General features: G+C 40.2%; 1 protein-coding gene across 5 annotated transcripts in view; it reads left to right on the top strand.

Annotated features, from left to right (window-relative positions):
• IQGAP2 (IQ motif containing GTPase activating protein 2) overlaps positions 1-14,629 on the top strand; it is a 286,558-nt gene that overhangs the window by 157,542 nt on the left and 114,387 nt on the right. For all 5 annotated transcript variants that reach the window (XM_025892589.2, XM_073905308.1, XM_025892591.2 and 2 more), the window contains 4 exons: positions 8,009-8,076; positions 8,674-8,787; positions 9,434-9,612; positions 11,465-11,552. In XM_025892589.2, coding sequence (XP_025748374.2) covers positions 8,009-8,076; positions 8,674-8,787; positions 9,434-9,612; positions 11,465-11,552 — 449 coding nt within the window. The remainder of the gene's footprint in view (positions 1-8,008; positions 8,077-8,673; positions 8,788-9,433; positions 9,613-11,464; positions 11,553-14,629) is intronic.

Genomic DNA, 14,629 nt, shown 5'->3' with positions numbered 1-14,629 from the left:
GGGGCCAGCCTGGCAACCAGGATCCGACTCTTCGGATACTGGTCCCATGGTCTTTCTGGTTAGCCCCCAGGCTTTGATTTATAAGCATTCATCTCACATACTACACCATAAAGTGAACTGCACATGATTTGATGCAGAAAAGCTGAAATAAATTCAGCTCCTACCTTGTAAGTTTGCATTTCATTACTATAGCACCTTTGTAATGTGTATATTGAAAGTAGTAGGAAAAGCCCTGATAGTATATACTATATATATATATATATATATATATATATATATATATATATATTTTTTTTTTTTTTTACTTTATTGCTTCCTGTACTTGAACTGATACTATTTGTACAAATGGGAGCACATGGGCCAGAGAGGCTTTAGCTACCTCAGGACAACCTCTCTGTAACTGGCCTCTAAGCTACAGAAGTGTGCTGTCCTTTTGGAGTGATAAGAGCCTCCCTATTCCACACCAAGTACTTTCATATTTGGGGAAAGCTAAGGGATGGTGATGTTCATTTCCTTGGCTTCCTTTGGAATTGCCTTAGCCCTTTGTATTGGCTCTTAGGCATGAAAGGTGCTTAAAAAGTTGTGTTGAAGAGCTCCAAGAAATTGCTCTCTTTTATATTGGACAGGCTTTTTTTTTTTTTTTTTTTTTTTTTTTTTTTTTTTTTAAGATCAAGACTGGATTTCCTATAGGCTTCAGGTAGTGAATGGCCTCATTTGAATTTAAATGGGAAGGAGTGGGCTGCTATGGCTGATTCTTTTAGGCATGGGAATAGTGCGTAAGTACTGAGTAAACTGCCCTTTTGAGTAATCTGCTTGGAAGTGCCTCCCACGCAGAAATTTGTTATAAAACTCCCACACAGAAGTGGCGTTTTTAAAAAAGCTAATAATTTAAGCTTCAACAATGGAGGCAATAAATGTAGAAAATGGAAGCCAGATAAAAAATATACATTAACATTTAAACATTTTTGGTAGAAGTATGTATACAAAAATGAGATTTCTAATTGATTCATACCAATTTCAGAAAATCTCTTATTTAAAAACACTTTAAAAGCCAAGATTGTTCGATCCAAAAGGTAACTTCTCAGCACCACCTTGTGGTAACTTTTAGTTAAACCAGGATGTTGGCTTATGGTAGGATTTATATTAGTATTACAGCGTACAATGGAGAAGTAGAAAGTGTAATTGGAATTAGCCACCTAATTTCTTCAGTACCACAGAGGGAAATTAGTACTTTTGTTTCATGTAATACTTAGAGTTCCTATTACCTACAAAACTGTATTTTGTGGAAGCCTAAACACGTTTATTTTAGGAACAGTGTAGCAGAGAAAAATATTTTTTATGTAGTGGATATTCCATGCATAGTAATTAAGTGAATGGATAAACAGAGGAAATAATGTGAAAACAATTGACATGAAATTACTATAGTAGTAATTTAAAAAAATCATTTGCCATAAGAAACTGCTATCCACTGGCTACGCAGACGGGATGGAATTGACTGGGAAACAAGACAGAAGACCACAGCCCAGAAATCCCAGGATGCAGCGTGACGGGGGTATAGTTCAGTGGTAGAGCATTTGACTGCAGAAATCCCAGGATGCAGCAGAGCAAGGAGCTGCCCTGGGGCTTGCTACAAGCAAGCCAGAAAAACAGATCCCAAAGCCAGCATTAACCCAGAAGCCCTGATGTGATGAAGCAAGACATGGGGCACCCTCGTAGTGTCAGCCCCGCATTCCCACAGGGTCTCCCTAAGACTGGTGCCTGTCATGGGAACCTGTGGTCAACAATGACAAAAGGCCAGTCCCAAGCCCCAAGATAAGCCCCAGATCAGGAAATGCCAGACATTGGAGGGAAACCAACCCTCTGAAAGTAGCCTTAGATTCAAGAAGAAGAAGCAACAGCCAAGGAATAAAGGAAAATATGAAAACAGGTGCTATTGGTAATTTATTCAACTCATCTATTTAACAAGTACTTACTGAACACTTAAGCTTACAAAAACAAAGGTAAAATTAAGAAAGAGGAAAATTGGAGGGGGCACCTGACTGGCTCTGTCAGTGGATCGTGCGACTCTTGATCTCGGGGTTGTGAGTTTGAGCTCCACGTTGGGTGTGGAGATTACTTAAAAATAAAATCTTAAAAAGAAAAAAAATGGGGCACCTGGGTGGCGCAGTTGGTTAAGTGTCTGCCTTCGGCTCAGGTCATGATCTCAGGGTCCTGGGATGGAGCCCCGGTCCAGCTCCCTGCTCAGCGGGGAGCCTGCTTCTCCCTCTCTCTGCCTTTCCTCCCCCCACCCCACTCTGCCCACTCTCTCAGATAAATAAATGAAATTTTTAAAAACAAACAGAAACCCCCACAGTGTTAAACAATTATAGGTAGAAAATCGGTTGTTAGAAGACATTTAATGGATGCCTCCTACTTAAATTTTATGGTCACATTTTCAAAGTTTCTCCCATTAAATTATGTTTATATTTTCTTTGTAGGTTAGTTCACGTATATTTTTAAATTTAGTTGTAAAAAGAGAAGAGAAAGATGCAAATAAGATACTATGAAAGAAATCGAAGAGAGGATGATTTTTTGTCATTTCTTAATGTGTGACTTTTATTTTCCTAGAATTCTTTTACAGCTTTGCCATACCTATCCATTTAATTCTGTTTAATTTTGTAGTACGTGTTAGTACAAAGGAACTGTTGAAGAGGTTGACATTTCATTTGTTCCGCATGATGTGGGCTCCCTTTCAACAGGAATGTTTTTTCCATGTAATAATGAGTTGAGAAGTGGCTCGTAAAATATAGTTTTGAAAATGTCAGCCTACTAGTTTTAATCCCAATGACTTGTTTGGCGTAAACCTTAGGTAATAAGGTCTTCAGAGGCTGTGTAAATAGTTTTATATCCCTGAGAATCTCTAAAGACCTAGAATTTACACTAAGAAATGTGGGGCACCTGGGTGGCTCAGTCATTAAGCGTCTGCCATCTGCTCAGGTCATGATCCCAAGGTCCTGGGATCGAGCCTCACATTGGGCTCCTGGCTCAGCCAGGAGCCTGTTTCTCCCTCTCCTGCTGCCCCTGCTGGTGTTTCCTCTCTCGCTGTCTCTCTGTGTCAAATAAAATAAATAAATAAAATAAACTAAGGAATGTGTCCTGTCTTTCTAGCTTTGAATTATGAATACATAATGCCTATGTTATACTGAAGAATGTTCAGAGTCTAATACGTTTTCCACCTGTGGGTAAGATATGAAAATCATATTGGAATTTAGTACTAAAATTACAATTACCATATGTTTAAAATGTCATTTGTTCTTTGTTCTTTGGTTGTGGTTTTGAGGGAAAAGGGGAGAAACCAAAGAAAAGTAAATTCGCCCCCTCCAAAAAATATTTAAAATTCAAAAAATCATTAATAGGCGTTTCCTGGAAGAAAGGGACATAGAACAATTTGTGTTTGAAAAAATGTTTATCCTCAGAACAAAAGGAGATGCAGACTTAAATAACATTTTTGGCTATCAGATTTGCAAGATTTTCCCTGCTAGTATTCTGTGGTAAGTGGACAAAAAAAATGGCATTCTCCGGCAGGGATGTCCACTATCACCACTGCTATTCAACATAGTATTAGAAGTCCTAGCCACAGCAATCAGACAACAAAAAGAAATCAAAGGCATCCAAATCGGCAAAGAGGAAGTCAAACTCTCACTCTTTGCAGATGATATGATATTTTATGTGGAAAACCCAAAAGACTCCACCCCAAAACTGCTTTAGAACTCATACAGGAATTCGGTGGCGTGGCAGGATATAAAATCAATGCACAGAAATCAGTGGCATTCGTATACACCAACAACAAGACGGAAGAGAGACAAATTAAGGAGTGAGTCGATTCCATTTACAATTGCACCCAAAACCATAAGAACCTAGGAATAAATCTAACCAAAGAGGCAAAGGATCTGTACTCCGAAAACTGTAAAATACTCATGAAAGAAATTGAGGAAGACACAAAGAAATGGAAAAACGTTCCATGCTCATGGATTGGGAGAACCAACATTGTGAAGATGTCAATGCTACCTAGAGCAATCTACACATTCAATGCAATCCCCATCAAAATACCATCCACTTTTTTCAAAGAAATGGAACAAAGAATCCTAAAATTTGTATGGAACCAGAAGAGACCCCGAATAGCCAGAGGAATGTGGAAAAGAAAAGCAAAGTTGGCAGCATCACAATTCCGGACTTCCAGCTCTATTACAAAGCTGTCATCATCAAGACAGTATGGTCCTGGCACAAAAACAGACACACAGATCAATGGAACAGAATAGAGAGCCCAGAAATGGACCCTCCACTCTAGGGTCAACTCACCTTTGACAAAGCAGGAAAGAATGTCCAATGGAAAAAAGACAGTCTCTTCAACAAATGGTGTTGGGAAAATTGGACAGCCACATGCAGAAGAATGAAACTGGACCATTTCCTTACACCACACACAAAAATAGATTCCAAATGGTTGAAAGACCTAAATGTGAGGCAGGTGTCCATCAAAATCCTAAAGGAGAACACAGGTAGGAACCTCTTCGACCTCAGCCACAGCAACTTCTTCCTAGAAACATCGCCAAAGGCAAGGGAAGCAAGGGCCAAAATGAACTATTGGGATTTCATCAAGATAAAAAGCTTTTGCACAGCAAAAGAAACAGTCCACAAAACCAAAAGACAACTGACAGAACGGGAGAAGATAGTTGCAAATGACATATCAGATAAAGGGCTAGTATCCAAAATCTATAAAGAACTTCTCAAACTCAACACCCAAAGAACAACTAATCCAATCCAGAAATGGGCAGAAGACATGAACAGACATTTTTCCAAAGAAGACATCCAAATGGCCAACAGACACGTGAGAAAGTGCTCAACATCGCTTGGCATCAGGGAAATCCAAATCAAAACCTCAGTGAGATACCGCCTCACACCAGTCAGAATGGCTAAAATTAACAAGTCAGGAAACGACAGATGTTGGCGGGGATGTGGAGAAAGGGGAACCCTCCTACACTGTTGGTGGGAATGCAAGCTGGTGCAACCCCTCTGGAAAACAGTATGGAGGTTCCTCAAAAAGTTGAAAATAGAGCTACCCTACAACCCAGCAATTGCACTACTGGGTATTTACCCCAAAGATACAAATGTAGGGATCCAAAGGGGTATGTGCACCCCGATGTTTATAGCAGTAATGTCCACGATAGCCAAACTGTGGAAAGAGCCAAGATTTCCATTGACAGATGAATGGATAAAGAAGATATATACACAATGGAATGTATATATACACAATGGAATATTATGCAGCCATCAAAAGGAATGAGATCTTGCCATTTGCAACAACGTGGATGGAACTGGAGGGTGTTATGCTGAGTGAAATAAGTCAATCAGAGAAAGACATGTATCATATGACCTCACTGATATGAGGAATTCTTAATCTCAGGAAACAAACTGAGGGTTGCTGCAGTGGTGGGGGGGTGGGAGGGATGGGGTGGCTGGGTGATAGACATTGGGGAGGGTATGTGCAATGGTGAGCGCTGTGAATTGTGTAAGACTGTTGAATCACAGATCTGTACCTCTGAAACAAATAATGCAATATATGTTAAGAAAAAAAAAAAGATAGCAGGAGGGGAAGAATGAAGGGGAGTAAATTGGAGGTGGAGACGAACCATGAGAGACGATGGACTCTGAAAAACAAACTGAGGGTTCTAGAGGGGAGGGCGGTGGGGGATGGGTTAATGGGTTAGCCTGGTGATGGGTATTAAAGAGGGCACGTTCTGCGTGGAGCCCTGGGTGTTGTGCACAAACAATCATGGAACACTACATCAAAAACTAATGATGTAATATATGGTGATTAACATAACAATAAAAAAATTTTTAAAGAAAAAAAATGGCGTTCTCATGTATTGGTGGTAGAATAAGGTCACACCCTTCAGCAGGTTCTTAGGTTTAGCTAAGCATTCAGTGTCTCCTGACTGCTGTAAACCATGTCTGGTACTAGTTGCTCAGAAGGATCTGAGAAGCCGGGAAAATCAATCAGCTGGAAGGACAGCATCAAGTGCTTGCCCTTCAGTGGGAGACTTCATGACACTCCCCGTAGTTGCCCACACAGCCATCTGAAAGCTGTTTCCTTTGGTACCCCAGGTGACAGCTTAGGTGCTAAGAAGTGATGCTCCTTTTGGTGGGTACGGGAGCCTCCCTGCTATAGAGCCTCAACCCCCAGGAGCCAGGGTCTATTGTAACACCTTCCCATTGGGTTTCCCAGTTTCCTGCAAGGAGTATGGGAGTTAGAAGAGTCACCAAACTCGGGAACACCTAAGCATATGATGCCTGCTAGGTATTTATAATCCCTTCAAATCATTTATCAGTGAGGGGTTATTTTTCTCCTCAGCAGTGATGCTTACTAATATGGTTATCAGTGTACCTTTATCAGGTTCCTAGAGGAACAGAGCTAGAAATTTAAAAGTCAGATTCTTTCCCAGAAGGGAACGGGGTTTTGTTAACCCTTTACTCACAAAGAATGAGTGTGGTTTCTTTTTTAGAACACAGTTTAACACTATATACTGAAAGCTTTGACTGTGCGTATATCCTTTCAACCCAGCAGTATTGTTTTTAGGGATTTATTGTAACAAATACAATGTATGCACAAAGACGTATCTGTATATAGGTAGGTTCACCACAGCATTATTTGCAATGGGGAATAGTGACCATCTAAATGCAATTGGTTAGGAAAAATACAGTATGTTCATATTATGAATACTCTGTGAGTTTATGGAATAAGTTCTTCCAGAAAAAAAAGACATTAAAAGTCTTTATATCAAAATATTTAGTGTTTACCTTTGATGTTCTGCTGTGTAATTTTTATTTTAGCCATGAATCACCAATTTTTAACTTTGATCATGTGTTACTTTTCTAAATGATTGTGTTTTGCAGAAATGATCAATGAAGGTCACTTTAAATACATGCTCCTTAAATTGAATAATCAGACATTTTACGAGTTTAATACCATTTAAAAAGGCTTGATCTTGAATTCCTTTAATGAAATTTTATACATTTTATAATCTCCTCAGGTGTATCTCACCTCAGCTTCTAAAGTGATGATCTCGAAATGTATCAAGCCAATGAAATCATTCTCAGTTCATTTTCTCATATAAGTTATTGTATAATTTCTAACTTCTAATTAAAATCTCATAAATTAAAAACCTATCAAAATTGATAAAGTGAATACAGATTTTTTTTTTTTTTTTAGTTGGTCTATAGGATTACTCTTCAGGGCTGAGGAGGTTAGAGTCATTATGGAAAGAAACTGTGGTTTGGTGATTAAATGAGGAAAGCCATATAACCACATATTTGCATATTTGGTAAAATTTAGATGCCAGCCCTCTGCTCTTTTTGTCAAGTTATGGGTAGTTAGTGCATGCCATCATTATGTCCTAAGGGGTTTTAAATACACACACACACACACACACACACAATTTATTCTCCATCTTCCACTTAGTAGTATGTCCACATCATGGTTTATCACCCCATCTGCTGATAGTCTTTCCACTCTATTTGTTTCAGAAAATGGGAAACAAATAGGTCCTCAAGGGGTGTGTGGTACTTAAAGGACTATTGAAAAGGAATATATAATTTGAGCTGTACTTTCAACAAAATAAGAGTCATAGAAGGAGTATTCAAGGAAACGTTCATTGGATTTATTCCTGCCTATTTTGTACTAATTGTGTTTCTTCTCCTTACAAATGGGTAGTAGAGAGTTAGTTGACCCTATGGAAATGCCATGTACTGAAGAAGATTGGTCTTTGGGACTTAGCCTATGATTGTAGTCCCCGTCCACCAGGGACTGTTACCTCAGGACTCAGTTTCTCCACCTAAGAAATGGATGGATTAGATGAGATAATCTCTTAGGTCTTTCTCAACTAAAAAAGTCCTTAGGACTTAAGTAATTTTTAACACTAAGATTTATGATGATAAAACTTCTGAACTGATAATTTTATGTTCTGTCTTTCAGTTTATACCTGTTCAAACTAGGAATAGCACCCCAGATCCAGGATTTGTTGGGCAAAGTAGACTTCACAGGTATTACTCTTTATTTTTACATTGTCATTTTACTAAGAAATGTATCAATACTTGTCCTTTTCATAGCATTGATTCCTGTTTTTCCTCTATATTGATCAGAGGAGAAAACTTTATTATTTTGTTTGTATTCAACCACTTTTCCTTTCACCACATTTGTGAAATGAGAAATAGGCTGACTTCTTCCTAAGGTTCTTGTTTAGAAATGCCCCACCTTCTTGATGAAGACACTTCTTTCCCCCCTTTTTTTTTTAGTAATGGTATTTTTAATATTCTTTTTTGTTTGTTGTTTTTTAGAGAGAGTACACACTCGTTGGGGAGGAGCAGAGGGAGAAGGAGAAAGAGAATCTTAAGCAGGCTCCACGCACAGCGTGGAGCCCAGTGCAGGGCTTGATCTCACGATCTGAGCCAAAATCAAGGCTCGGTCACTTAACTGACTAAGCCACCCAGATACCCCCTTTAATATTCTTTATTCAGAAAAATAAGCCTTGGATTTCTGGGAGAGAGACCATGGGATGATGACATTTCTTGATGTAAATATATTCATTCCTGTTTCCATCTCTGTGTCTTGCTTTGATATTGTTTGTTGTTCTTTTTCAGAGGAAGAAATTAGTAATATGAGAAAGGAACTTGAGAAATATGGAATACAAATGCCATCTTTCAGCAAAATAGGTGGGATTCTGGCTAATGAACTGTCAGTGGATGAAGCTGCTTGTGAGTCTATTTAAAATCAGAACTTACTATTGACATGAGACTTACCTATACTTTATTTATTGATTTGGGTTACAAGAAAGAATATTTAGAAGATACTTTCAGCCCCCTTTTGAAGTTTTTGTTGTATGTATTGTAGATGGTTAAGTTGCGCATATGTGATATAACCATGTAATTGATTTAGACTTTAAACATCTACATGCGCAATGTGAATAAGAGTTTTCAGAAATACCTTTACTCAAAATATTTCTTTGCTTTTTCTGTGTCATCAGATTTTAGTGGTAGAGTACATTGCTTTATTGTCCTTAAGTGTTGCAAGTTAAATTGCCAGTATCATTTGGAAACAAACTGGTACTTTAACAATGTCTACATACCCCTTCAGCCCTCGGTGGCTGACATAGCGCTTGGTTTATTTTAGCCATTCATAAATTCATAGCGATTACATGGCGGATGCTGAGACAGGACTCAAGCGAGATGGGCAAATGGAGAGGTTGTCAGGGGGTTGCTCTGTGAAGTGTCTAGGGTGTCTTTTTGGCCTTTTTAACTCGAAGCCAGAGAAGAAAGTAAAACTGCTTACACTCATGCAGTGTCCGTGAAACTGTCCATGTTGTCTTTGGCTCATGAAAATCATTTTTTTCCCTCTTTCCAGTGCATGCTGCAGTTATAGCCATTAATGAAGCTATTGAAAAAGGAATAGCGGAACAAACCATTAAAACGTTAAGAAACCCAAATGCAGTTTTAACTTTAGTAGATGACAGCCTCGCACAGGAATACCAGAAGGAACTCTGGGAAGCCAAGAAAAGGAAAGAGGAAAGTGCAAGACTGAAGGTATTTAATTAGATTCTCGGTAATACGGCTCTGAGTGGCTCGTTTGAAAAAGCCTTGATGTTACAAGTGATCATTTTAACTCACCTGGCAGTGGTCTGTATAGCTGTAGGCAGTTGGTTTGCATGCAATGTAAAAGTAAAAGCAGACCGTGCACTATGTAAAGAAAAGAGGTTTCCTTTTATGCTGATTCTTACAGGTTACAAGGATTGAAGGTCATGTCATAAACTTATTATTTACCCGGGAAGTGTGGAAGTAATGGCTCAAGATCTCCCCTTGTTTGGCATCACCTGCAGACCTTGTATTAGCTGGGTTACCTGCAGATTTCTTAATAGAGGTTCATGATTCAGTGTGGTGAAGCTGAGAGCTGATGTTTTTCAATTCACTCTCGCATTTTGCCTTCCCATCTCTGCAAGGCAGCCTGACCCTGACTTGATACTTCTGCCTTCCCTCTAGCGTTACTGAGGACTTTGATGACGTACAGAGCTTCCACTTCGTGGCCATCTTTCTCCTCCTTAAGCTTCTGCCATGTCGGCCTCAGCTCCATTAGCAAAACTTTCCACTTGATCTTACTGCCTTCTCTCACCTGGTGGCTTCTGCCTGCATGTGGCACGCTTGCCCGCCCTGCCTGCCTGCCTCAACTTCGGCTGCTCAGCTGCCGAGGTTCTCCTCTGCATCTCTCAGTGTCTCCTCTCCCTCCTGCCTCTGCCTACGGGGATTCTGTAAGGTCTGACCTCCAGTCACGTCGGTCTCTGTTCCTCCTCAGACAAGTTCATCCGCTTGCTGAGGCAATCACCTGTCAGCTTGATACCGGGCCCCTCGAATGCTCCTCCAGATGACTTCATCTCTCTGTCCCATGCACCTTACCCCTCACCACCTAGGAAGAGTGTTTATTTCTACCCTGCCCTTCTCACACACATGCCCCTCGCTGACCTGCCTCTGGAATGACTTCCACGATGTTTTAGAACTCTGTCCACGCCCCGCCCCCCACTCCTGTATTCTATCCATCACTGCATTCTGTTGCCTCTTCTTGCCAGGATTACATCTGTCCCACACCTTCTAGTCTCACCACTCTGGCCCCAGCCCTGCCTCCCAACCATGCCTCAGTGTTCTTGCACATCTTCCTTACAGCTGGCCCTGCTTCCTCCCATCCTGCAAGCCAATCCCTCTTAGCTACAGATCGGATATCAGCCCCCAGAAAGCTCCCTGGGTTCCCTACTGCCTACCGAGTTAAGTATAGGCCCTTCGCTTGGCTTTAAAGAAGCCTCCGGAATGCCCACTCAGCCTCCCCATCATTCTGGCTAACCCTGAACACGCGCTCTAGGCCGTAGCCCAACGTGCCAAGCTGTCTCACCTTTGTGACCAAATCCTGTGGTCTACATCCTGCTCCCTGCTCTGCCCTTAACATCGCTCTGTTCCTCCAAGCCCTCCTCAATTGTTTTCTCTTTTTCAAGTGTTGTTTTCCAACTAAATATGTACTTCTCCTCTTAAACGTATTCTCTTCTATGTATAGCTGTTATTTATGGTGTCAGTTTTATTAGACTGAATCAAATGAAATTGCCAACATTCCACTGACTTCAATCTACCAAAAAATGGTGGTATGGTCAAGTGGTCCAACATGGTGTTTGCTACGTTAGACAGGCCCTTTCAGAGAGTCACTGGGGCTGCTGTTCGTCTTTGCCAGGCCTATCTAACCCTAGTTCCCTGCACAGAGCGAGCACTCTTCTCTGCTTATATTGAATTCAGATGAATATAAGTAAACGGTTTTTCTCACTCTTTGCATTTTGCTTTTGAATACCGAGCTTCGGACATATTTTATTTAACCTCAGGAATCAGTGAAGACTTTGTTTTGTAGAATAACTGTATTTCAGAAGAAGAAAGAGATGCCTATGAAGAACTTCTGACCCAGGCAGAAATCCAAGGCAACATCAATAAAGTCAACAGTAAGTAATGGATTGCATGAAGGAAATGGCTACTGCTAGAAGACACAAATTCTCCTCGTCAGAATCTCCCCAAGACTCTCAACTGGTATCCTTGTAACACTGCCTTATGTGATGAAAATTCCACTCAGTGTCACTGTTGTTCTTAATTGTGGTGTATGGTCTGGCAGTTTCCCATGGAAATTTTAGGTGATCTTGCTCCACTGCCCATGCAAAGTATCTCAGAGTATCTTGAAGCTAGTTTAGCTCTCCCTTCCTGTTTTATCATAGGTACAGTGTATGTCATATTTTGAACCTGTCCCTTATTGGGCTAACAGAGAAGGCTATCTAGTAAAAGATTATGACTTAAGGATTATCATTTCCTGCCCATGATTATGTGTCAATGTTTGGAATTGAAAAGGTATTGTTGACACCTCTGCTCTTTATTACTTCCCAATTATTAGTCTGCGGTTTGTAAGAATTGTTTTCTTACAGCTTGTATAGTTTTTTTTTGGCAAGTCAGTGCGACTGGATAGGCAATGACATTGCATGGTGACAGGTTTGAATCCCATGTCCCTGAACCTCTGTGGAGTCTCACAGTTCAGTTCCTTTTTGTACCCGTTTCAGTTGTGTGACTATAAAGAACAGAAAACTCAGGTAATTAAAGTGAGCATATGCAAGTTCGGAGAGATTAATCTCCTTATTAGTCTCTTCTCCCCTCTCTAATAAAATTTGGTTTCGCTTGAGGCAGTAAGGAATTCTACTTGACATTTATTTCCCCTAGGGCAACTTAAAGAGCCCCTATATGCACAAAAAACGAATACGTGAAAGATCATTTAGCCCATTTAACAAAGCACGTGAACCATCCGCCACAGTTAAACTTGGGAGTATCCACTAATTACAACACTCCTAAACTTTCTCTTTGATTCAGCCTCATAGATGAGCTTTGAATGTTCTTAACACCTTCAAAGAAACTATAGGTTTTACCGTAAAGTTTGCTCCCAAGTCGCTGGTAGAGACCTATCCAAAGGGTTCAAACAGTAATTAAAGGAGGCCCAGAGAAAATTGATGTAAACATCTAGGAGTTAACAACTGAGTAGGTTTGAGAATTTCCCTCACACACAAAACTGCTGAGAGCTCCCCAGTAACTCTTTTTAAGGGAACACCTTAACATTGTAGAATGCATGTTCCTCTTCTTTTATTCTTACTTAATTGCAAACCTATTGGTGATGATACATGAAACACAATTTTAAGTTTCTCTTTCTGCTCTGTTTGAAAGATGAGAATTTCATTATGCTTGACAGAAATGAATCACAGGAAGAAATTAATATTCCCAGCAAGACAGCTGAGGTCCATAAACTCGGTGAAGAAATGATTCCATAGCCTTCTGCCATCCTTTATTTTTGAAAAGTTTATAACCACTAAAACAGGTTTCTTCTTCATTTTAAATAAAAGGCCTTGTATGAATGTTTTAATACTTACTGACATAATTTCCTGACCACAAATTTAATGCCACATTGCTTATACATTTTTAAATAAAAGGTATGAGATGACTTGCACTAATGCATAACCAGCTTAAATTATGAAGGACATTGCCGTGTTTGATGGCTTTAAGTGTGTAGAACATGATGATTCTGAAGTTTTTTTTATCTCTCCCCATCTGAAAATTTATAGTCAAGTCGAACTAAGAAGAGTCTTGAAAGACCCCTAAAGTATATTTTAATAAGTGACGTGACAATAAGACAACTGTATGCTTTAAAATATATGAGTATAGCTACTTGACAAGCTTTATCTCAACCCTGTAGGTTGTTATACTAAAATGTTAAGGTGTCTACGTTCATAATAGCCAGAGAAGTGACATAAGGGACAGTTTTGACAGCAATGTCACCGGCTCTGTCGGCGGAGGCTTCAACTTTGTCTGACCTGTAGTCATTTAACTTTGGGTTTGGCCCATGCATTCCATTCATTACAAGACATATTTTGTTAAGACCAGGGCTGGAAGTTTGGTTAAATGCACAGTATAAAAGAGTGGGACAGCTCACTTTATTTATTTTTTTTAGAAGAAATGGTTCATAAAGAATGTCTGAAAGGTAGGATTTCTGGTACTCTTTTACCATCCAGTGGTGCAGACTCACAAAATGGAGTTTTCAGAGGGGAAGTAGGATCTTATCCAGAATAATGACAGACACAGCTGAGAGGCCGTGGGTGACACTCACAGAACAGCAGAGGCCACGCATGTCCACCGACCTTCCTTTCTGGGATTTTTTTGTTGGCTGCATCAGTTCTTATAACAGAAAAATAGGTTTGGGTTCTTAGAGTCCTTTAGAAGAAGTTTAAGTTTTTGGTGGGTGTAACTAAGAAGATTGCATTGGCTGGAAGTATTTCCTGCTATTGAATGATGTGTCTCAGGAGAAAGGTTATGGGGGGTAGCTCCTTGTGAATGAGTTACAGAAGGTGAATTGTCATCTGTTAAAAGGGTTAGAGTAATCTTAGGTACAATCTAGTCATGTATTAGGGAGACAGACTAACCCTTGGAAAGCTCTAGAAATCTATGGGTCTGTGTTATTTCTGCTATCCTGAAACCTTTTTTTTTTAAAGATTTTATCTGTTTAGAGAGCACGAGTGGGGTGGGGGCAGAAGGAAAGGGAGAGAGAGAGAATCCCAAGTAGGCTCCCTACCCAGAGCACAGAACCCAACATGGGACTCGATCCCATGACCCTGAGATCATGAACTGAGGCAAAATCAAGAGCGGGATGCTTAACTGACTGAGGCCCCCAGGCACCCCTGAAGCCAACTTTATGGGGCAGAATGGTGCTGTTTCTGTCCAGTTTGCCATTGCCTGGTGGCAGAGTCACCCGCTCATTCTCCCAGTTCATCAGCAATTCTCTTCTGTTTTCTGAAAACTGTGAGGAATCTACTGTTTCAGGCAACCTCAGTTTGGTGATTAAAATTCAGATCTTGGGCAACCCTCTGGGGTCCCCTCCCTCTTTGGGAACTTTGTACTCTATCACTCAATAAACTTTACTATCGGGCAATAAACCTTGCTTTGCTGCCGGAAGGAAGGAAGGAAGGAAGGAAGGAAGGAAGGAAGGAAGGAAGGA

Source organism: Callorhinus ursinus, unplaced genomic scaffold (genome assembly GCF_003265705.2).
Source record: "Callorhinus ursinus isolate GAN/ISIS: 27379988/994484 unplaced genomic scaffold, GSC_fseal_2.0 scaffold23, whole genome shotgun sequence".
Lineage (NCBI taxonomy): Eukaryota > Metazoa > Chordata > Mammalia > Carnivora > Otariidae > Callorhinus > Callorhinus ursinus.
This window is presented reverse-complemented; position numbering and strand designations above follow the sequence as displayed.